The 24,759-nt window shown below is 42.8% G+C and overlaps 1 protein-coding gene across 1 annotated transcript in view; it reads left to right on the forward strand.

Moving 5' to 3' along the window:
* Nucleotides 1-24,759, forward strand: part of oaf (out at first) — a 473,547-nt gene that overhangs the window by 243,623 nt on the left and 205,165 nt on the right. The window contains exon 2 of the mRNA XM_068229233.1: nt 17,592-17,705. Within this exon, the coding sequence (XP_068085334.1) occupies nt 17,592-17,705 (114 nt within the window). The remainder of the gene's footprint in view (nt 1-17,591; nt 17,706-24,759) is intronic.

Here is a 24,759-nt window from a genome sequence, read left to right on the forward strand (position 1 = left end):
TTTCGGTGCGTCGTAGCTGAAGTTATCATTTGCGGAGTTCGTATGCCTTTGAGCACGTACAATGATGATAATAATAATATAGAAGGCCATGAACAACGATCTTACTTGATATCATACGTGGTGTTTAATAATGCTGATCACGAAAATTATGACTTCCGTAATGCCATTTAATCAAATTAGGGTGCAAGAATATGTTCTACGTAAGTAGTAGTGTTGTCTGTCTTGTGCGATCTTCCTGTTAAGAGATTCTTCATTTAATTGTGAAGTTAAATTAGTGCCAAGGTCAATAGCCATCTTTATTTTATTGCTTGGCATTGATTACACATTGTTCTTCTCGAGGCAGACTAACTTAAACGTTACCAAATCTTGGAAGTTATAACGCACTACCATCTGGCGGAATTCGCATTAGTTACATCTGACATCATCATATGGAGTGGGTATATCTACCCGTTTGTATATTCTACGTACCTCGTATAGGGATTATATTTACAATGTTTTTCTTTTCAATATTAGCACGTCCAATCTATCTTATATTCTCAAAATTATCATTGATCCAGCGCTAAGAATACTTACAGCTCCGATATCTACCTTAATAACTCTATGAAAAACAAAATAATATTCATCTCTTGCTTCGTTCAAATAAATATAATGAATTAAAATGCCCAACGTTGATTCACAGTCTGGTGACGAAATTCCATGTCCTATCTGTAATAAATGTTGTAAGTCTACGTTAGGAGTAAATATTCACATAGGAAAAGCTCACCCTGAGAAAAGGAGAAATAAACTCTCAACACAATATGCTAATACCGGTAACATGAATGTTGAGGAAAGCTTACTGTTGACAGAAGACACCCCAGTGGTCGCTGATCATGAAAATGAAAATATTAATCCTATGAAAAATTGGGAGGATAGGATTTCAAACATTATGCAAAACTGTGATGCTAATCAGCTGGAATCTTTTACTTCTGAGGTTATGCAGTTCTTTGCTAATCAGGTAAATGAATTACCTGGCCCTCAACATCCTGCTGTTAGATTTTACAAAAGTAGAAAATTACAAAATAATCGTAAATATGACCATAAAACCTCTAGTAACCCACAGCGGAGGTCTAAAAGGCAACGAGAGAAAAACAGAGCGTTATGCCTACGAGGTAGCCCAATATCATTTCTATAATCAGAGGCGGAAAATTGCTCGCAAAATTTTGAACAAAACTAATAAGGCCCATTCTTGTAAAATCCCAATAACTACGATTTCGGATCATTTTGAAAAGACTTTTGGTACCGAAAATAACAATTCTCCTCTTTTTATTACGGAAAAAAGCAATGAATTACCTGCTGATATTAATATTTCAGTAGATGATGTCCATAAAGCATTATACAACATTAAAGTTGACACCTCACCAGGCCCAGATCATATTACAGTTCGTGTATTAAGGCACCTCAAGGCTACAAAATTTCTGACGTTACTCATCAACACGATGCTTCATTTTTCCTACGTACCTACAAAACTCAAAATGGCCAGAACAATTTTAATACATAAGGGTGGAGACATAAATGATATTAAAGAATGGAGACCTATAACCATATATTCGGTGATTAGGAGAATAACTGAACGAGTACTAGATATGAGACTGCGTTCATATGTCACACTAAGTCCTCACCAGCGTGGCTTCGTGCCATTACCTGGAACTCATGTCAACGCTTCCCTCGTGAATGGTTGCCTCCAAGATGCGAAACGCAACAAAAAGGATTGTTGCATCATTTTTTTAGATGTCACAAAAGCATTTGACTCTATCGGACATGAACATATCAAACGATCTCTTCGACAATCTGAAATTCCTCCTAACTTATGTAGATTAATTGAAGCATTTCTTACAAAGAACACAATTCAAGTAGAAGCTGAGAATAAAAAATCAAAACCCATCGAAATTAAGTGTGGCGTAGCTCAAGGGTCCCCTATCTCACCACTGCTGTTCAATTTAGCAATCAATACTGTAATACAAAATCTCACCGACCATGACATATGCCAACGTTATGGCTATACTTTATCTGATGATCTACCGCCGTTATCCTCATTTGCTTTCGCAGATGACCTAGTCATACTCAGCAAAACTGAAAATGATGCTACTACCGTGTTAAATTTAGCTGAAAGCAGCTTTGCAGAAATTGGTTTACATATCCATCCTCATAAAAGCAAGTCTATAATCCTGAAGAAAGGAAAATTAACTGAAGGAAACGTCACTACACTTGAGGGATCAACAATCTCATCGATAAAAACACACAATGAACGAATCAAGTATTTAGGAATTGACTTCAACAGTGAAATTTCTCTTGACAAACATAAACTAATAAGCACAATAACTTCTGACTTAAATAATCTGGTAAAAACAAAGCTTCTAAAACCAGAGCAAAAGATCAAGATTATTAACGAGTTTGTTTGGCCGGGTTTGATCTATCCTCTACAATGTGCCCCTCTGACACAACTATCAAACACTTTTCTTAAAGATCTGGACAAAATTATAAGAAGTTCCGTAAAAGAAATAATGATGCTGCCAGATGATACTCCAAATTCGATGCTGTATAGTGCAAGGAAGGTCAGAGGGATGGGATTAATTTGCGCAGAATGGGAAGCCAATATACAGCATTACAATATATGTAATCGCTTACTCCATGTTCAGGACGTACATCTACCATACGTAAGGAAGTTACCTGAAGAACAAGATATGGCACTCCACAGACTTGACATAAAAAAAGAAAGTCTTCCTTCAAAGACTGACGGAAGAAAACTACGTGAAATTATGAGAAATCGATCCTTTCAGTCGTGGTGCCAGCTACCACATAAAGGAAAAGGAGTAGTGTTATATTCAGACTGCCCGAAAGCAAACTCCTGGATGACTCGTAAATCACCTCTGTCCTCTTCTGAATACATAAACGCAGTGAAGATGACATGCAACCTCACCGCAGTCAGGTCGGTTCCCGGTAGGTCATTCAACACAACCCGTTGCCGCCAAAATGGCTGCAACGAGACAGAAACCCTTGGACATGTGTTGGGATTCTGCCGGAGTACTGAGCTAATGCGCAATCATCGCCACCATCGTGTAAGAACGTCGATTGCTCGAGGCTTGAGACAGCGTGGATGGGAGGTGCACGAGGAGGTTCACTGCATCTCTACTGATGACTCTAATCGGAGGGCGGACATCGTAGCCATCAACAGAGAGGACATAAAAGCGATGGTCTTAGATCCCACCATTCGCTTTGAAAGAGACCTTAATCAGGCTCGGGATGTGGACCTAGAAAAGCAAGCTATTTATGTTCCGTGCTTGCCTTACCTTTCATCTAAGTATAAAATACCTATTGATCGGTGGATTGTCACAGGCCTGCTTTTCGGAGCAAGAGGCACCCTCCCTAGTCAGACATCGAACTTCCTACAAAATTTGAAAGTTCCATTCTGCGAGTTAGAAAAAATAGTAATACAGATACTGAGGGACTCGCTGCAAATCATTCATTTCCACCTATACCTGAGAACGTGAGTTACATTCCTCCCCCACTAACCGTGGAAAAAAAGAAGATAACAGCATTAACGTTTAAATGTTCATCTTTTGATATTTTTAAACCATTGAAATTGAAAATGTATTCCGGATCCAAATGGTCACCCTCATTGGAGGACGGATGATTTATTTCTTTAATAAATCTCTCTCTCTATATCTTATATGTATATACAGTATAAGATAAGCGTTTTGTCTGTACATTGATCAGAATTTAAAAATAATTGTAAGAGTTCGTATTTCTGTATCGGGCGTGTCCGCAGTAACAAGGAAATGCACTTTTTATGTTTGCGTCATCTGTGTGTGTCTGTACGTACGTATGCGCATCACGAGAAAATGACTGAAGAGAATTTATTGAAAATTGGTATGTAAAGTCTGGGATTAATCCATTGAAATCGACGCTTTAAATACTTTTATTCATGCCGAGTGAAATGGTAGGTTAGGGGAAGGTCTAAAATTTAATTCTCAAATATTTATGTTATTACTGGTCCTATCGATAAATACTACATAACTGTGAAGTTCCCAGTTCTATTGAAATGGACTCTCCGAAGTCTTTGCTTTTTTCGAAACAGGTTGCTCGATTATGTTGTTGTCTTGCGCTTACCTATTTCACTGATAAACAAGCCTTCTAATACCGAACGCTTCGTCGCTCTCAGCACACTACACCATCCTAGTTAAGCCGAGTTGAGCCGAGTCGGACCGATGCACTGTGCACGGAGTCTCTGTGTCTCTATTTGCACGCGTGAGATTTTGGTCGTTTGAGAGTCCCAGCTCTAGGCTATAAATAATTTTTATTCACCCTGGGTAAATGGTAGCAGGAGAATGTGCTTAACTTAAAATTTTAATTTTTTAAATATCTATGTTATTGGTCCTATTACATAATAAAAGTTATAAACCAAACCAAACCCCATGGCACTACAGCCCTTGAAGGGCCTTGGCCTACCAAACGACCGCTGCTCAGCCCAAAGGCCTGCAGATTACGAGGTGTCGTGTGGTCAGCACGACGAATCCTCTCGGCCGTTATTCTTGGCTTTCTAGACCGGGGCCGCTATCTCACCGTCAGATAGCTCCTCAATTCTAATCACGTTGCCTGAGTGGACCTCGAACCAGCCCTCAGGTCCAGGTAAAAATCCCTCACCTCGCCGGGAACCGAACTCGGGGCCTTCGGGTAAGAGGAAGACACGCTACCCCTACACCACGGGACCGGCACAATAAAAGTTATAGAGAATAACATTTCCGATTATTTATGTCTTATTCAGTTTTACCATGCCGACGTCCGCCTCTATGGCTAAATGGTTAGCGTGCTGCCCTTTGGTTACAGGGGTATCGGGTTCGATTCCCGGCAGGGTCGGGAATTTTTACCAAAATTGGTTAATTTCGCTAGCACGGGGGCTGGGTATATGTCGTTTTCATCATCATTTCATCCTCATCACGACGCGCAGGTCGCCTACGGGAGTCAAATCAAAAGACCTGCATCTGGCGAGCCGAACTTATCCTTGGACACCCCTGGCACTAAAATCCATACGCCATTTCATCTCACCGTACCGACCATAAGAATGGTATCAGAGAGTCAGAAGGAAACAAAATGTGAATATCGAAAGCTCATAAAATTGATCAAGAATACAGTATTACATTGACAATTGTTTATTGTAATGTTCTTTGTCTCTTCTGCTGCCACTCATATCAAAAAATGGGATTACTGCTGCGTACCGAGTATAACAGCCTTTCTGAATATTGCCGGGAAATGGCTGGGAAGTTAAATAACTTGCTTCTTTAGCATGCCATTCCTCGGGTTCATACATTTTTTGACACTGCTTGTACGTAACACACTGTCTCATCATAGTATTCCAATTATTGGAATGAGCAGTGTGCACACTTACAGCTGACCTCCGCACGTCTCCTTCTCCGAAACAAATCTCCTGGTCTGAGAGTCGGCGTCACCGTCTAAGAGGCGCGCCTCCTCCCTTAGGAGAGGAGTGAAAACAATTGTTGTAGTAGTACTAGTAGTAGTAGAGCCTCCGTGGCTCAGACGGAAGCGCGTCGGCCTCTCACCGCTGGATGCCTTGGTTCAAATCCCGGTCACTCCATGCGAGATTTGTGCTGGACAAAGCGGAGGCGGGACAGGTTTTTTTCGGGTACTCCGGTTTTCCCCGTCATCTTTCATTCTAGCAACATTCTCCATTCTCATTTCATAACATCTATCAGTAATTAATAAATCACCTTGGGAGTGGCGACCCCATTGTACTAATAGCCTATATATGGTTCATTCATTACATACCTGACACGGTCAAAGACTGGAAAACAGGTTGTAGGTTTTCATTTTTTCAGTAGTAGTAGTAATAGTAGTAGGGGAGTGTTCACGGCTGTCTACGCCCTGGTCATTCCAGCTGTTCAAATTTGTATTGTTAGATTGGCAGCGTAGTACTTTTCGTTAAAAGTGAGAACATATGTGGTTTTTGAATTTGATAGAGTATTTCGTATGATAGCATTGTTTTTAATCGCGAAATTCCTACTGACGTCATTGTAATGACCTATGTTGATTTCAGTTAGGACAAAAAAGCAAAAAAGAGAAGGACGGCAGAAAAAGGCAAGGAAAATTAAATATGATGAAATTGTGCGAAGTGGAGTGCGTCGGGTGGTTCACTCTTTTATTTGCTAACATACCACCGACACTGAACGTGATTTTGAGTCGGAAGATTCTTTGCCACGATTTTCCAAAATTACGTTGTATCGCTTCTTACACGATATAGGCTTCCGTTATTTAAGGCAGGGTAATAAAGCAGCTTTCATTGAACCCGATGAAATTATTAATTGGAGGCACAGATATCTCAGGGAGATAAAACGTTTGAGGGCACAAAATAAAGCTATAATTTACACACATGAATCGTGGGTAAATAGTGGGCAGACAGTGACATAAGAATGGAAGGATACGACAGTGAAAAGTGCACGGCAGGCCGCCATTGAAGGGGTGAGTTCAGGACTTAGGCCACCGAAAAGCCGAGGACCGTGATTTGCCTTAGTCCACGCGGGTAATGAGTATGGTTTTGTTCCAAATGCTGAACTAACATTTTTATGCCATAAAAACATAAGACAAATGGGCAAATTACCTGAACGAAGTAAAGAAAAATGAAAGATTTGTGGAAAGCAGATGAATTAGAGGACGATGTCGACGATGAAAAGTTTTTAATACGACTTTCTTCATCGTCCGGATCATCCTCAAGTTCATCTCCCGAACCCGGTTCATCCAAAGGGGGAACATCAGGCCTTGCAGAAAGGATAGAAGGTGTACGACCAGTGTCTGAGAGCAACACCAGTGATTAAGGTATGTTGTATTTATTTTATCATCCTACAAATATTAATTTATGAATGAATGAACGAAACAAACGAAAAATGTGAAACTGTGACGCCCTGTTTGAGTCGCACTCGAGCGTGATCTTCACGAGTCGATTTCGCAACAGCGCGCTCCATGTACGCTGTACTGCAACGCTCTATAGTGTAACAGTAAATTTGGTACTTCGGTAGAGATGAGACGCAGGGCGTGTACCAGTCGCTGAAGTGCATACAGAGGGAGAGGGTTTGTTTAAAAGAAATCTTAAAAACTTTTGTTTCAGAGTTTATTAAAAAATTGAGATTAATATCACCTCTGTACAGCGTATACAGTCGTAAAAGTTCCTCGTCCTATGGCTGGCGATGTCCTCGGATTCCGGCAGCTCCATTTCCATAGCAGCGAACCACCATTCGTCCCCCGATGGAAGTTCTAGAAGATCTATTCGGTGCTTTGAAGATCCATGGCGTCGAGGTAGTCCTTGTAAATGGTGAACATGAATGAACATCGTTCAGCTCTGGGGCGAGTTAGTGCAAAGGCTGCTTCTGCACAGATGATAGAGTGTTTATAAATGCTTTTGACAAAGTCCAAACACAAATGTCTCGGTGAAATGTCACTTAACTTTATCACGTGTCAAGTGAAAGAAACATTCACAAAATAAAGTCCACTCGGAACTGATTGTCAAGTTTAAAGTTACTGAAAGTTTGTTGCACCTATTACAACGTGAAGTAATGTCACATTACTTAGTTCATTGAAGCACTGTTCAATTTAAATGAAATAAAGATGTTCCGCTCGTGAATCAAACTCGTTCACGTGTTGAAACCAAAAGACGAAATTAACTGAGTACTGACAGTCCTTGGTTTGACTGTCCATAAACTAAATGTACACTGTTCATTAGAATGGAAATGCACTGTTCATTAAAATAGAGATGCGCTGTTCACACCTGCACAGTTCACAGTTCATGACCACAGTTTACGGATTGGTAAATTAAATAACTTAAAGTATCGAGTCCTCGGCAAGGAGCAATCAGTTTTAAGTCCATAAAATTTCAATTTCGAACACTCGAAAATGTTTGCGGGTCTTGGACACTCGTATAGAGTAACAGTCAATAAATAATGTCCAGACGATACACAATTCACCTCACGTCCTATCGGAGTAAAAGGTTGTCACAATATAAGGAAATCTGAATAAGTCCACATTCAACGTGACTATATTAAAGTCCACGAACTTGAAACTTAGCAGCGGCTTCACGCTCGATTACCGCACCCGCGAACTGACGGTGCGAATACTACAGTCTAGTGTGCTTATAGAAATCGCGGCCACAAACTGGTATCACATTCTGCAGCGCACTGCTGCTCACTATAACATGCTGCAACACACACTCACACTCTGACACTGATCTGCTGAGCGAAGCAGCACGTATTTATATTTGATCCGAAACTCGTAGAACATTCTACATCAATCCAGGCTTTGTAGTGCAGCGAGGCATGCTGTGACGTCACCCGCTCACTACGTCACACGCGCGCAGCTGTTGCTCGCTGCCTAGTCAGTTCTTCGTAAGCGTTCCGGAGCATAACACGTAAGTTTAAGATTTTCATAACGGGGACTTAGTCTGTACCGCCGTTACCGGTACATCTCCCCCTCCTCCTGGGGAAAAGAAAATTCGATAGGATTTTCTTTTAATGATATTCTCTCCTGAAATATTTCTTTAGGTTGGCTGCATTGTAAATGCCCTCGATGCTTCCATCCAGTTTATTAATTTTGTATGCCCCGTTCTCGAGAACCTCTGCAATCCTATATGGTCCTACATAAAGCGGGCAAAACTTTGCATAAATGCGAAGTTCGGGATGTGTAACAGCTGGTTTTCTTATCAAAACATAATCATTGACCCTAAGTGGTTGTCGAAACGCGCGGTTTCGGTATCGGTTCTCTCTGATTCTAGCAGCGTGTCTGAGCTTCTCCCTTGTTGCGTCCACGCGAGTCTGATGAGTAATTGCTGGACCTTGAGGTGATGGTAATACTTGGTCCCATGGCCTGTCAATCATGACATCTCTATGTACAGTCATGGGGATGTCCTGCGTAGACTCATGAACAGTTGAATTTACACATTGCTGCATCACGGGTAAGACTTCGATCCATTTCCAGTGTTGAGTTCTGCAATACAAACGGCAAAACCTTGTAATCTCGCGCATGATTCTCTCAGCGGGATTAGCCTCTGGGTGTCGAATAGAATTCATAATGTGTCTTATACCGAGTTCTTCAAGTACTGTTTGGAACTCCATAGATGTAAATTGGGGTCCATGATCGGTGAGTAGGAACTCCGGTTTTCCCATCTCTGGAATAATGTTTTTCTTGATCCTTCGGAGGATGTTTCCAGCATTAGCCTTCTGTATGGGCAGTAGCATCGTATACTTAGAGAAGATATCTACTGCCACCACAATGTGCCTGTTGCCGCGGTTCGCCTTGGGGAGTGGCCCGTATAGGTCTAAAGCCAATATTTCACCAGGTTTCTCGGGAAGAAGTGGCTTTGGAAACTCCCTCAACAATCTATTATTAGGCTTAGTTCGTTGGCAGACATCACAAGTTCGGAGAACGTTTCTAATATCACGTCTCATGTACTCCCAAGTGAACTTTTCCTTTATGATCATCATTACTTTATCCGTGCCGGCATGTCCAGATATTGAATGACAGTGCCAGATAATGTTGGACCTTAAGCGTGGAGGAGCATAAATTCGGCGTTTGGTTTTGGCATGATCAATATACTTATACAGTAATCCATCATGAAAGCAAAAAGATTGAGCCAACATTGAGATGCGAAAATAGTCATCATCATTTGCAGGAATCAAACCCTTAAAAAATCTGATCAATTCTCGGGACTTCCTATCTCTCCCTTGTGCTTGAGGTAAGTACTGTAATTTTCTAAGAAATTCCTCATCTTCGTTGCTCATGACTTCTATGTGATAACTAGTGACGACATCGACCGGATTGCGGCTTAAAGCATCAGCTAGGATGTTCTTTCTTCCTGGTCTGTGGATAACAGTTATGTTGAACTGCTGAATAAAAAGTGCCCACCGGGTTACTCTCTCGCTAGTTAGATCAGAAGACATGATAAATGTGAGGGCTTTGTGATCCGTGTAGATGGTCACGGGATACCCATATATAATCTTCCTCCAGTACAACAAGGAATATACAATAGCAAGAGCCTCAAGTTCCGTAATAGTATAGGACCTCTCATGTGGTCTCAACTTCCTGCTCATGAATGAAATAAAGATGCGGACATCAGGCTTCTCAGGATCGATTTGGTATAGCGCTGCGCCGATGCCTACGGAGCTGGCGTCGCACTCAAGGCAAAAGGGCCATTCAAAGTTAGGATATGCTAACTGTACGCTTCCCTGAAGCATCTTCTTTGTTTCGGAAAAAGCCTCCTCGCATTCTTTTGACCATTTCCACTTATTATTTTTCTTGAGCAGCAGCTGCAAGGGTGCTACCGTTTTGGTGTAATCTGGGCAATGCTGTGCAAAGAACTGACACAGTCCCAGGAATTGTCTCACATGTTTAATTTTTGTGGGTTTTGGGAAATCCAAAATGCTTTGAATCTTGGCCGGATTAGGCCTGATCCCGTCTCCACTAATGAGGTGACCCAAAAACAGTACCTCTGTCTTAAAAAACTGGCTTTTACAGGCATTTATCTTAAAATTTTTGGTTTTGAGTTCGTCGAGTACCTTATTAACGTCTTCAATGTGTTGCTCTAAGGACTCCGAAGCTATCAGGATATCATCAACATAAATCGTTGCGATTTTTTTAATCTCATCGGATAATTGATTCTCAAGAGCCCTGATGAGAACTGCCCCTGAATTCTTGATCCCGAAAGGGAGAAGATTGAATGCATATGTAATGTTTTCGAAAATGAAGCCTGTGAATTTCCTGCTATCCTCTGCCAATAAGATGTGAAAATAAGATGACGTCATGTCCATAGTAGAGAAGAGTTTCATGCCTCTAAATTTCCAGATGACATCCCTGAGTGAAGGTGGGTGGTCATGTTCCAATACAAGTCTGTCATTGAGCATGCGCGCGTCTAGGCACAAACGCAGACTGCCATTCGGTTTTTTTACAATGGCCAGGGGGTTTAGATACGGAGTGACACATTTAGAAATGATACCATTATTTTCCATTTCCTTTATCACAGTCCTGTCTTCCTCTCGGTACTTCTCAGGAACTGGATAGGGCCGTTTCTTATAAGGAGAGGTGTCCTTGACGTTCAATTGGTATTCAAAATCTCTAATAACGCCTGGTTTGTCATCAAAAACTTCAGGGAATTTCTCAAATATTTGTCGAGTTGCTTCTGCCACGCGGGAATCGAACTCTGGGCTTTCAGCCGCACTGGTGAGAAATATGAAGTGATCACGACCTTCGTCGAATATATCCTCAAAAATGGGCACTTCCTGGCCCTCGACGGGTCCCTCTTGACCGGGTCTACCCTCTTCGCAATCTATTTCATCGGCAGGCAAAGCATCGCTCATCTTGCCTCCGGTTTCTATGAATGGGGTATCCAGACCTTGGCACTTCAAATTATTACAGTCTACCAGCTGCAACTCTACAGAGTCGATATTAAAAAATCGTATGACGTTGGCAGGATAATCAATGATTCCCCCATACTTGGCTAGGAAATCTGACCCTAGGATGACGTTGAATTTCATCGGTGAAATAACTAGGAATATATGCTCGAACTGGACACCTTCAATGTCAAATGTAACAAAAGCTTGACATTTACATTTGATATGCCTGTCCGGTACTATCCCTTTAATTTTAATCTGTGCGACTGGTATCAATAACATGTCTTCTCCTCCCTTCAACATTTCAATTAACCTCTCAGACATTAACGAAGCTTGAGCTCCAGAATCGATTAAGGCAGTTACATAAAGGGTATCCAAAGTAATATTAATAACTGGAAGGCTTCGTTGGACCTTCGGTGTTGTAGGAGTGGGATCTTCATACAAGAGATCTGAGTCATCCAAGTACCAGTAATTAATATTAGTGACACAAATTATTTCCCCTCTGCTACGGTTTTCAGGCAATCTTATTGTTGTGTTGTCGAAGTTTTTTTTACTGCGCCTGTCGATTCAGGGTTGGTCGCAGGCGTCGTGTTCTGTCTTCTGGCATGCTCTTGATATTCTAAAGAGGTAGCGCCAGGTAATCCTTCATCCCGGTTTCGATTCTGGATATATTCGCGAGTTTCTCTCCATCTTCATTCGATCTCGGCTCTCGGCGAATCTCTATCTCGAGTAAGTGATTCGGTAGGTTTCTTCCATGTTTGATTACGTCTATAAGGCGCACTTTGCCTGTATGGACGTCTCCTGAATCGTCGGAAATGAGATAACGGATCTCTCCGTGGTTCTACTTCCTCACGGGGTTCGGGATTCGATCTCGGCGGGTTATTAACTTCGACATGGTTAGTTGCAACCTCTTTCGTCTTAGTAACCCTAGGTAGATTTTGTGTATGTGCAGTGTCAAGTTTCCTTAATAAATCATCAAGTTGTTCTAGGTCTTGAACATTGGCTGCCACAAGAATTTCTTGTACATGCGCCGGAAATTGTAAAGTTATTACGTGTATTAACTCCTGTTCTGGCAAAGGAGGATCAAAGAATTGCATCTTCTTCAATTGGGAAATGAGAAAATCAGAATATCGTGAAGAATTAATAGCTGTGTTGTATCTCCTAGAGTATAATTGTAACTTAATCAAATGCTGAATTTCCGAATTCCAAAACCTCTTCAACAAGGCTTCCTTGAACTCATCATAGGTTTTAATGTTAAATTTAAATGCTGTGTACCAATTTAGTGCTTTCCCCTCCAATAATCTAGAAGCTATCCTCAATTGATGATCGGATCGTACTTTATTCTCTTGAAAGTACTCTTCAATATTGAGAAGGAATTCTTTCGCTGTGTACTCTTCCTTTCCGGAAAATTTTGCAGGTTTATCGTCTGATAATTTTAAAACTGTGGAAATGCTAGAAGTATCTCCACTAGACCATTGACACTGGTGTGTAGACACCTCCTTCTCCACCTGAGAGATTCTATTATCAATCGTCTCTATTTTTCCTTGCAATTCGACCTTGATAGTCTTAACTTGCCCACAGATGGAGTTTTCCACACTCTGGACTTCCTTTTCGAGGTCCTGCTTCACTTCATTTACATCGCGGCCTATGCGAATGATTTGAGTATGTGCGCTATCTAATTGGTTTTTTACATGCTTATCTGTTTCCTCCTGCCTTGTTTTAAGTAAATTGACCTCATTACTTATTTTCTGAAAGTTAGTCTTAAAAGATTCATGGATGTTATCCTGAATAGAGGCTATTTTTGCTTGTGCCTGTGATAACTGACCATGAGATTCTTTAAATTCTGCCTTTAAGCTTTCAACTTCCTTAATCAATTGATGTGAGGTGGGAAAAGAAGCTTTTAAGTCTTCAACTATTTGTAGTTTAAGGTCCTGTTTTACTGTTTCTAAGTCATGGGTGAGGCGTTCGTTTATTTCCGTAAACTTAGAATTAATCTTCGCATTAGTTTCTGAGAATCTTTTTTCAATCTCAGAACCAGCTTTAGTAAGCCTATTTTCCAAATTAGCATTAACTTCGGTAAACTTGGTATTAATTACTTTAGTTACTTGTGTGATACGACTTTCTAAGTTGGCTGTAGTTGCGGTACTGGTCTCATTGATACGAGTGTTAATCTCATTAATACGAGTGTTAATCTCAGTAATACGAGATTCTAAAGTAGTACCTAATTGAGCAGTTACGGCATTAGCCTCGGTAATACGAGCTTGTAAATCAGCACCTACTTGAGCAGTTGCGGCATTAGCCTCGGTAATACGAGCTTGTAAATCAGCACCTACTTGAGCATGCGATTTGGCGATACGTTCATTTAAGCTAATCTTAAGAGCTTCAATAGCAGCTAAAATATTTTCCATTTTGATGGTAATGCATTTAAACCAAGCAACAAGAAAATCATAAATCACTTGAAAAAAATTCAGATATCACCATTATTGTCCAATGGTTAAAAGTTCATGTTCAAAGTCATTCAAAGAGAAAAATTTCCAAGACATTTAACACACAAAAATGATCCCATATCATTGATAACACTTCTTATTATAGAGAAGTAAATCTTGTTAGAAAGTTCACTGTAATATTAATAGTTATTCCACATAAAGCACTGGAAATGTATTTGAATTAAATTACTAAGTCACACGATTTTAGTGCGATTTTGTCTATCACTGCACTTCTTAATTATTACTAGTACTTCAAAATTGAGCTTAGAATGGTTAAGTGTCAATTTAATGTCTACTGCACTCATAATTAAGTTCTGATATTGCTGAAGCGCTAATTTATAATTTTACTGCACTCCAAATCGGCCCCGATACGACTGGGGCGCCAATTTCTACCCCTCTCCTCTGTAACAGTAAATTTGGTACTTCGATATAGATGAGACGCAGGGCGTGTACCAGTCGCTGAAGTGCATACAGAGGGAGAGGGTTTGTTTAAAAGAAATCTTAAAAACTTTTGTTTCAGAGTTTATTAAAAAGTTGAGATTAATATCACCTCTGTACAGCGTATACAGTCGTAAAAGTTCCTCGTCCTATGGCTGGCGATGTCCTTGGATTCCGGCAGCTCCATTTCCATAGCAGCGAACCACCATTCGTCCCCCGATGGAAGTTCTAGAAGATCTATTCGGTGCTTTGAAGATCCATGGCGTCGAGGTAGTCCTTGTAAATGGTGAACATGAATGAACATCGTTCAGCTCTGGGGCGAGTTAGTGCAAAGGCTGCTTCTGCACAGATGATAGAGTGTTTATAAATGCTTTTGACAAAGTCCAAACACAAATGTCTCGGTGAAATGTCACTTAACTTTATCACGTGTCAAGTGAAAGAAACATTCACAAAATAAAGTCCACTCGGAACTGATTGTCAAGTTTAAAGTTACTGAAAGTTTGTTGCACCTATTACAACGTGAAGTAATGTCACATTACTTAGTTCATTGAAGCACTGTTCAATTTAAATGAAATAAAGATGTTCCGCTCGTGAATCAAACTCGTTCACGTGTTGAAACCAAAAGACGAAATTAACTGAGTACTGACAGTCCTTGGTTTGACTGTCCATAAACTAAATATACACTGTTCATTAAAATGGAAATGCACTGTTCATTAAAATAGAGATGCGCTGTTCACACCTGCACAGTTCACAGTTCATGACCACAGTTTACGGACTGGTAAATTAAATAACTTAAAGTATCGAGTCCTCGGCAAGGAGCAATCGGTTTTAAGTCCATAAAATTTCAATTTCGAACACTCGAAAATGTTTGCGGGTCTTGGACACTCGTATAGAGTAACAGTCAATAAATAATGTCCAGACGATACACAATTCACCTCACGTCCTATCGGAGTAAAAGGTTGTCACAATATAAGGAAATCTGAATAAGTCCACATTCAACGTGACTATATTAAAGTCCACGAACTTGAAACTTAGCAGCGGCTTCACGCTCGATTACCGCACCCGCGAACTGACGGTGCGAATACTACAGTCTAGTGTGCTTATAGAAATCGCGGCCACAAACTGGTATCACATTCTACAGCGCACTGCTGCTCACTATAACATGCTGCAACACACACTCACACTCTGACACTGATCTGCTGAGCGAAGCAGCACGTATTTATATTTGATCCGAAACTCGTAGAACATTCTACGTCAATCCAGGCTTTGTAGTGCAGCGAGGCATGCTGTGACGTCACCCGCTCACTACGTCACACGCGCGCAGCTGTTGCTCGCTGCCTAGTCAGTTCTTCGTAAGCGTTCCGGAGCATAACACGTAAGTTTAAGATTTTCATAACGGGGACTTAGTCTGTACCGCCGTTACCGGTACATCAGTATTTCACTCCCGTTTACTTCTACATCCTTGTAGGAAGACACTGCAAGGCTGCTGTTATAGGAACAATATAGTTTTATTTTTATTGGTAGATCTGCTAAAATCAAATGCAGTCTTTCAGGTTTAGTGTTCTCTTTTGTTGGTTGGAATCGAACCCATGATAATGAGTCGGACACCACCACTCATCTCCTGAGGAAGCCAATTAACCAGTGAACGATGGGTACGACCGATGTAGAATTAAACATTTTCATTTTGTCATGATGATGATGATGATGGTGCATGGCATCTGGCTTGGTGATGAACTAATGAGGATAAAATGAAGGGCGAAGACGTCATAAATAGCCAGTCCCCAAGCCAGGAGAATTGACAGTGTGAGGGGTTTGATTCTGAAAATTGAACCGGGGCCATCGGACCAAATGCAACCATTCTATCCATTTAGCCACAAAGCCAGACTTCAATTTTCTAAACATTAGGCAACCATCTCCACTGATCAGGTGTTGAGTATTGGCAGTAGCTTGTGAAGCAGTGCGGCCCCGCGGTGTAGGGGGCAACTCGTCCGCCTGTCACGCGGTGGTCCCGGGTTCGATTCCCGGACGGCAGGGTCAGGGGTTTTTAATTGTAAATGATTAATATCTCTGGCCTGGAGACTGAGTGTTTGTGTCGTCCTTAACGTTGCTCACATTCAACACTACACTTCCTCCATTCCAATTACACGCAGGTTCATATATCACATGCTGTAAGTAGGAGCAAAAGATCTCTATAGGTCGACGCCCCGAACAAATATAATTTTAAAAGAAAAATTGGCTGGTGGCTGCAGCTCAAAACGTTTAACGCTTTACGTTCACTAAACCAACGTAAGTCTAGTGATAGCCCAGCATACGCCACTGGCTTTGAACAAACACAGCATCATTTGAGAAACTCGGAGCTGTGTTGTAATTTGTAATACAGGTAATACAGTGTTCAGTGAGTTGCCATTATTTGAGCGCAGTTACTGGAAAGGCGGCGGACGAACCACTACCGGACTGGCCAACTTGAGCTCGGACTTGGAGAATAAGGCATCATATACATCCGAAACGACTGGTGAAGTTACTGGTAGAGATGCTCAAGAGCAACGGGGCGATCCTCAGACAATGGCGCATAGCCAGAGGATTAGATATGACGAGCGAAAATTGGGTTTCCCTCTCTTTAGAAGTTTCTACCTATGTTTCCAGTATGGCAGTTATTTTACTTGGCGAATATGTCGCCAGTCTTGCTCGTAGCGTCGCTGATTGAGGAACTTTCTTTGTAATTCATGAGTGTTGTGCTCAGTTACTGTCACGTTACAACAACACTTGGACCTTGCTGACAGTTACAGCAGCCTGTATGATTGTGCGATTACAAGAAAATTGTTATGGACTTGGAACACCACTAATTGACTACAGCTGTATATTATGTTCTATCTGCACGGTCTGTTAAGATATTTACTTCTTCTTCTGGGTTGAACCTTGACTTTCCCGACGTTTCGCCATATTGCAGTATTCTTCCACAAGGTACTCCATCAGCCTGGTGAGAAACCTCGACAAACACTACGGTTCAATATCTGCAATGTGGACAGGGCGTGAGCGCAATACGTGCAGCGTCATCAATTGAAGCAACGATGCCTGATTGCAACAGTTGAGACTACTACTGCTTGCTGTCAGCAGAATCACTGCACTACACATAAACAGCAAAAGGTCAGATATGATGAGTTATTCCAACCAGGATCGGCTCTTCTATCGGTCCTTTTCAAGTCGGTATGGGGTGGAGTGTTAATGATGTTTTGTATTGTTGTTCCAGGGTGGCGACGTCCTCCAGGAGAGCATCTCGTCCAACGTGAGTGAAGACACGGTCACGCTCGAGTTCCAGCGCTCGGACGGCACCCTCATCACACAGCTCGTCGACTTTCGAAACGTGAGTTGTCAATTATTAAATTTGAAAAAACCGGGCGAGTTGGCCGTGCGGTTAGGGGCCCGCAGCTGTGAGCTTGCATACGGCAGATACTGGGCTCGAACCCCACTCTCGACAGCCCTGAAGATGGTTTTTCGTGGTTTCACAGTTTCACACCAGGCAAATGCTGGCTGGGGCTGTCCCTTAATTAAGGCCACGGCCGCTTCCTTCCCACTCCTAGCCCTTCCCTGTCCCATCGTCGCCATAAGACCTATCTGTGGCGGTGCAACGTAAAGTAAATAGCAAAAAAAAAAAAATTAAAAATGAAAAACTACCCATCACATTTCCTCGAAATGACCGGCGGGCTCACTTTGCATATCACATGCTGATAGCATTCCTCCTCCTTTGCGTCATATATTCAAGCTTTGTGACTCGCTACTTTCTACCAGTTTTTATGACCAACGTAGAACTTCGGTAAATATATAGTTTAATAGAACGCTGATCACTTCTGTATATAAAACTCAATAAATCACATTGATTGAGCCGTACCTCGAGCTACTGTCGTAACAGCGAGAATTCGAGCAGCACCGGGTGGCTGAAGTGAACAGCAAGACGAGTAAATTCTCCCTCATTACATAAATGTGCACATCATCTTGAATTACGAACATATGCGAAAACTGGGGGTTCCTGATAGCGTTCTAGACCTACCAATATTAGTGGTCAAGGGGTCACTTCACGTTATTCGTAATCGCCTTTAGAACCCACTTTAACAACCATTGTCATTGTATAAAACTGGTGATATACTGCTGACGAACTCACTCACGAAGGTTGCATCCCAGTTCGCGAACAGATACGCCTGCGGCCACTTCGTAAAAGGTCACGAACAAAGACTAGAGCGATTTCCGCCACACCAGTTGCCACGCTCTCGAGGGGCGCGCCCACGTTTTACGTATTAATTACACCTTTACATCTTCCGTTTGGGCCTTTGTTCACTGCACACTCCAGGAAGTGCTCCACGTCAGCTGGGCATGTATCCAGTTTCCCGAAGTGTGCTTTCGAACCTCCACCATGCAATACGTGCAGCGTCACCAGTTGAAGCAACGATGCAACCAATTGAAGTCTTGAAAGACTTCCGCCACCAAGCACGTGTTCTCAGAAAGGCTTCTCAGACGCGCTTCACCAGTGAGCAGTACGATTTAGTCTTGGACCTGAAGTCACTCACGCGTCCATCCTGGCCTCGGGATACGGGTACACTTCCACTCGGCCAACAGTCCAATGTCCTCGTCATAGCCCTGCGCTCCAGTTTCCTTCGAGGTGATCCTTTCTCAGGACCGGGAGAATGCTCCATTCTTTCACAGGAACTTCGTATTCGCCCTTCCTCTTGTAGCACAACTTAGTCTTCTGGACAAGACATCGGCGTTGGCATGTCGTTGACCCAAGCGATGTTCGATCTCATAGTTGTACGTGCGAGTTGTCCTTCCTGGCCACCTCAATGATTCATGGTCAGTCCTGAAGAGGAATTCTTGGCCATACAGGTACTTATGGAAATGTTCGACGGTCTTGACAATGGCCAACAGTCCTTTCCTATCGATAAATACTACTTAACTAAAGTTATATAGAATTAAATTTCCGATCATTTATGTCATACATTGTTACTGTACCGGCTTTGATAACATAGCAACAAAAATACAAATTCTTGAATATCTAAGTCCACTTGGAAAAGACAACCAACGCGCAGAAATTCCTCGCAGAATAGGTATGAGTTGGACTGCATTCCGAAAACTAAGATTCATCCTCACCAACAAGGATGTTCCAATTAACCTGAAGACCAAGGTTTATAATACGTGCGTGCTGCCAGTTACTACTTACGGTCTGGAAACGATGACTCTGACGAAGGAAAGTGCTCGCAAGCTTCAGCGAACACAACGAGCCATGGAGCGACAGATGCTAGGGATCAGCCTTAGGGATAAGATCCGTTCAGAGGACATCAGGAGAAGAACTAATGTAACAGACATCCTAGAGATAGTGGCAAGACTAAAATGGCAATGGGTAGGACACGTAGCTCGACAAGACTACAACAGGTGGACCTCTAGGATTGTTCACTGGAGACAATGGGGACACAAGAGAGGCATTGGAAGACCCCTGAAGAGATGGCTCGACGACATAAAGCTGTTGGCTGGAACACGCTGGTTCCAAGGTGGTGATTATTGTTTTAAGAGGAAGTACAACTGGGCAACCATCCTCTATATAACACTAATCAGAGGGGAAAAATGGAAGGGACTCGACACTTCGAAAAATGAAGATATCGGCCAAAGGAAGACAAGGGCCACGAAGGGCGTGAAAATGAAAGACTCCCTAGCCCTCGCAAACCTAATAGCGTCGGGGTCGGAAAAGAACAAGAGTTGACCAAGAGAGGTCGGATAGGATAGATGAAGGTGAGGAGCCTGGCACAAGTAAGTGGAAGGAATGCCAGGACTCAGCTGAGGGCCCCGTAGTCGCCAACCCACGCTCCAAAGTTCAGAGCCCCTGGGGCCCCTCTTAGTCGCCTCTTACGACAGGCAGAGGATACCGTGGGTGTTATTCTACCGCCCCCACCCACAGGGGGACGCTGGTTCCAAGTGGCTCAAGACCGAAGACGTTGGAAGCATATGGAAGAGGCCTATATCCAGCAGTGGATTGAAATAGGCTAGAAAAGAAGAAGAAGAAGAAGTCCATATCAACGCCGAACCACGAGAAAATGGGAAAACAGAATTTAATGAAAATCGGTATATAGAGTCCGGGAATAAGAAACTGCAGTCTAAGTTCGCAACAATTTTATTCACCCTGGTTGAAAATTGTAGTTTAGGGGAAGGCGCCTAATTTTTTTTTAAAAGTACGTATGTTAATATTGGTCCTATCGAAAGGTACTACATAACAAAAGTTATAGAGAATACAGTTTCGGAATCATTTCTGTTTTATTCACGTTTACCGTACCGACTATGATAAGACCGGTTTTTCAGAGTTGGAAGAAAACTAAATGTGAAGGCCTACAATACGAAAGTGCATAACATTGATCAGTAATATTAAACTGACCATTGTTAGTTGTGATGTTCTTCGTCTCTTATCCTGCCCCTCATCTCCGATAGATGGGATTACTGCTGCGTACCGAGTATAACAGCCTGACTGAATATTGGCGGGAAATGGCTGGGAAGTTAGAAAACTTCCTTTTTTAGCATGTCATTCCTCTGGTTCATACATTTTCTGATACCGTACTGCTGGTATGCAACACCGTCGTTCATTATAGTATTCCAGCTATTCGATCCCTACTCTGACGCGCTATTTTGAATGAGCAGTGTGCACTCTTAAGGCAGAGGCTCACTTAGTAGTAGTATGACCTGGTCTAGAATTACAATTTAGGCATATTCCAAATTATAGCACCACAATTAACTAAATAACTCAAAATTCAATGCTGAAAAGAGCCGTTTCTTAAAAGGAACTTCTTCCAAATCGGCAGTGAAGAGGAGGTTTCTCCTCTGGCTTGGAGGAAAAATTTGCTTCCAAGTCAGATTTTTCCGCCGGAAGTGTAGTGAATTGAGATTTTCCGACTCATCGGATACTCCCAGAAAACAGATTGGTAAAAGGGCATAGTTTTTGCCCTGGAACTCTCCATTATTCGACGCCTTCCCCCCCACCCCCGAAAAAAGACGAAGAGTGTTCACGGATTACGGCTGTCTCGCGGCCTGGTCGTTCCAGCTCTGAAACTTTGGACTGTTAGATCGGCAGCGTAGTACTGTTCGTTAAAAGTGAGAAAATGTGTGTTTTGTTCATTTGTGAAAGCATTGCTTTTACTCGCGCCATTCCTACTGGCGTCATTGTAATGACTTATGTTGATTTCAGTTGGGAAAACCACTAAGGCAGTCTATCTGAGGATGTAAACAGGCAGGTGGAGAGTGAGTGCCTGCCATTATAATGAAATTCCCCAGCCTGATTGTGAGTGATAGTAGGCAAGCGGGCCTACCATTACAATAAAAATACCTAACCCATTCTTCATATGAGAAAATACGTTTGGTGATTTCTCCATCGCGTTTGTAGGGTAAGGTTAAGAGCTATGCAATTTAATACAGTCTTGCTCACAACGTGTACACTACCTAACCTACAATTCTGAATAGGCCTACAATGTAGAATTCCGTAGCGAAGCACGGGTACATCAGCTAGTTCTGAATATTTCAATTGCACAGGGGCTGCACTTGAATGATGGAACAGAGGAGTAGCAGTTGGTGGTGAAACTACCCTCATCACAGCAGACGAGGACCAAGTAACTGTCGAACGTCGAAAATTGGCTCTGGAGATCACAAAACGAAAATAATGAGTGGATAGGAATAATCAACTTCCTGGAAGATACAAGCTTTGAAACTGGGTCCTGAAATATTACCATAGGATCGCAGTGACGGAGAAGTGAGCAAGATGTGGCGGTGGAAATGGATGGTAGGTATTGCGAGCTGGATATTAAGACGAAGTTGACAGGCATATCAAAGAAAGCTGCAGTGAAAGTTACGTTACCTAATGCGCGTTCGTGAAAACCCTCAGAATAGTTCTCAAGAAAAATGTGTGTATGCTTTAAAAAAGCAAGGAAGAAGAAGAGGAAGAATGTACTGTGCTTATGAGATGCTCAAACTTCCCTCCCCAGAAACGTTCAGTGGTAAAGTGTCCTGAATGCTTCGCTCAGCAACAACAGATCTATTATTCTGAATCCCCTAGTGATAGTTTACTCATACTTTGCACACTATACAGAACCATCTTTGTGAAATGGAGGTTATATGACTATTTTCGGAAGAAATAGAAAAAAACCGAACTGAACATACTGACTTCTAGTACATGGATCGAAGCACGCCAGTCGAAATATTTCAGAATTCTTCTGAAAAACCATCATAGCAAAGATCAAGGTGCATTGGTCGCTCTGGCAAAGAAGTTGATTTCAGATCAAGAAACCCATTAATAATGATATTTCAGTCATTATGTAAAGTACAGACCTTTCGTATGAAGATATTTTAATTCTGCAATAATCTCCCCAAAGGATGCACTAGCGGCGATTTCACCAAAGGAAACGTACACTGACTGACAAAGCAAATGCAACACCAAGAAGGAGTGGTCAGAACTTTATGCCAATTGCAGGGTAGACTGACGTCACTGAGGTATGCTCATGATGTGAAATGCGCCGCTGTGCTGCGCACGTAGCGAACGATAAATGGGACACGGCGTTGGCGAATGGCCCACTTCGTACCGTGATTTCTCAGCCGACAGTCATTGTAGAACGTGTTGTCGTGTGCCACAGGACACGTGTATAGCTAAGAATGCCAGGCCGCCGTCAACGGAGACATTTCCAGCAGACAGACGACTTTACGAGGGGTATGGTGATCGGGCTGAGAAGGGCAGGTTGGTCGCTTCGTCAAATCGCAGCCGATACCCATAGGGATGTGTCCACGGTGCAGCGCCTGTGGCGAAGATGCTTGGCGTAGGGACATGTGGCACGTGCGAGGGGTCCAGGCGCAGCCCGAGTGACGTCAGCACGCGAGGATCGGCGCATCCGCCGCCAAGCGGTGGCAGCCCCGCACGCCACGTCAACCGCCATTCTTCAGCATGTGCAAGACACCCTGGCTGTTCCAATATCGACCAGAACAATTTCCCGTCGATTGGTTGAAGGAGGCCTGCACTCCCGGCGTCCGCTCAGAAGACTACCATTGACTCCACAGCATAGACGTGCACGCCTGGCATGGTGCCGGGCTAGAGCGACTTGGATGAGGGAATAGCGGAACGTCGTGTTCTCCGATGAGTCACGCTTCTGTTCTGTCAGTGATAGTCACCGCAGACGAGTGTGGCGTGGGCGTGGAGAAAGGTCAAATCCGGCAGTAACTGTGGAGTGCCCTACCGCTAGACAACGCGGCATCATGGTTTGGGGCGCTATTGCGTATGATTCCACGTCACCTCTAGTGCGTATTCAAGGCACGTTAAATGCCCACCGCTACGTGCAGCATGTGCTGCGGCCGGTGGCACTCCCGTACCTTCAGGGGCTGCCCAATGCTCTGTTTCAGCAGGATAATGCCCGCCCACACACTGCTCGCATCTCCCAACAGGCTCTACGAGGTGTACAGTTGCTTCCGTGGCCAGCGTACTCTCCGGATCTCTCACCAATCGAACACGTGTGGGATCTCATTGGACGCCGTTTGCAAACTCTGCCCCAACCTCGTACGGACGACCAACTGTGGCAAATGGTTGACAGAGAATGGAGAACCATCCCTCAGGACACCATCCGCACTCTTATTGACTCTGTACCTCGACGTGTTTCTGCGTGCATCGCCGCTCGCGGTGATCCTACATCCTACTGAGTCGATGCCGTGCGCATTGTGTAACCTGCATATCGGTTTGAAATAAACATCAATTATTCGTCCGTGCCGTCTCTGTTTTTTCCCCAACTTTCATCCCTTTCGAACCACTCCTTCTTGGTGTTGCATTTGCTCTGTCAGTCAGTGTATTACAGATGTAGCACGGCGTGATTAAACAATTGAAAATCATTTAGTAGTGGACTACACAGCTCTTCTTCCTCCCAGCACTGCCGCGACCAACGACCTTTTCCTCTAATAATTTTGTTAATGAAAGGAAATAAAGGAAATCATTAACTGATAAGACAGTAGGTCTTGTACACATTGCTTGTGTTAATAATTTCTAGTTTCGGTCGGCTCCAATGGAATAAAATTTTAATGTTTCCTTGGCTACTCCTCAGATAGGATACAAATGAACCTGCATGTCTTAAGAAACAACCATACTAAGTGCAGACTTTGACTAACGGCGCACGCTATTGTGCGGGCCCAGGACAAAGCAGAGTGGAGAGGAGTCAGTAACCTTCCTCAGCAGCAATTCTGTTATTGGCGCATAACATTCTGTGACTGCGAAACAGACGGGGGATCTGGAATAGATTGACAATGAAAAAAATAGGTTGAGTAAGAAAGTAACTACCAGAGTGAAATATGTTGGGAAACAGATGTGAGAGTGAAAGACTAAGAGAACGTTACTAGAATTAATTAGAATTTGAAAATGAAGGAAG

The sequence above is a fragment of the Anabrus simplex genome, chromosome 9, assembly GCF_040414725.1.
Source record: "Anabrus simplex isolate iqAnaSimp1 chromosome 9, ASM4041472v1, whole genome shotgun sequence".
Classification (NCBI taxonomy): domain Eukaryota; kingdom Metazoa; phylum Arthropoda; class Insecta; order Orthoptera; family Tettigoniidae; genus Anabrus; species Anabrus simplex.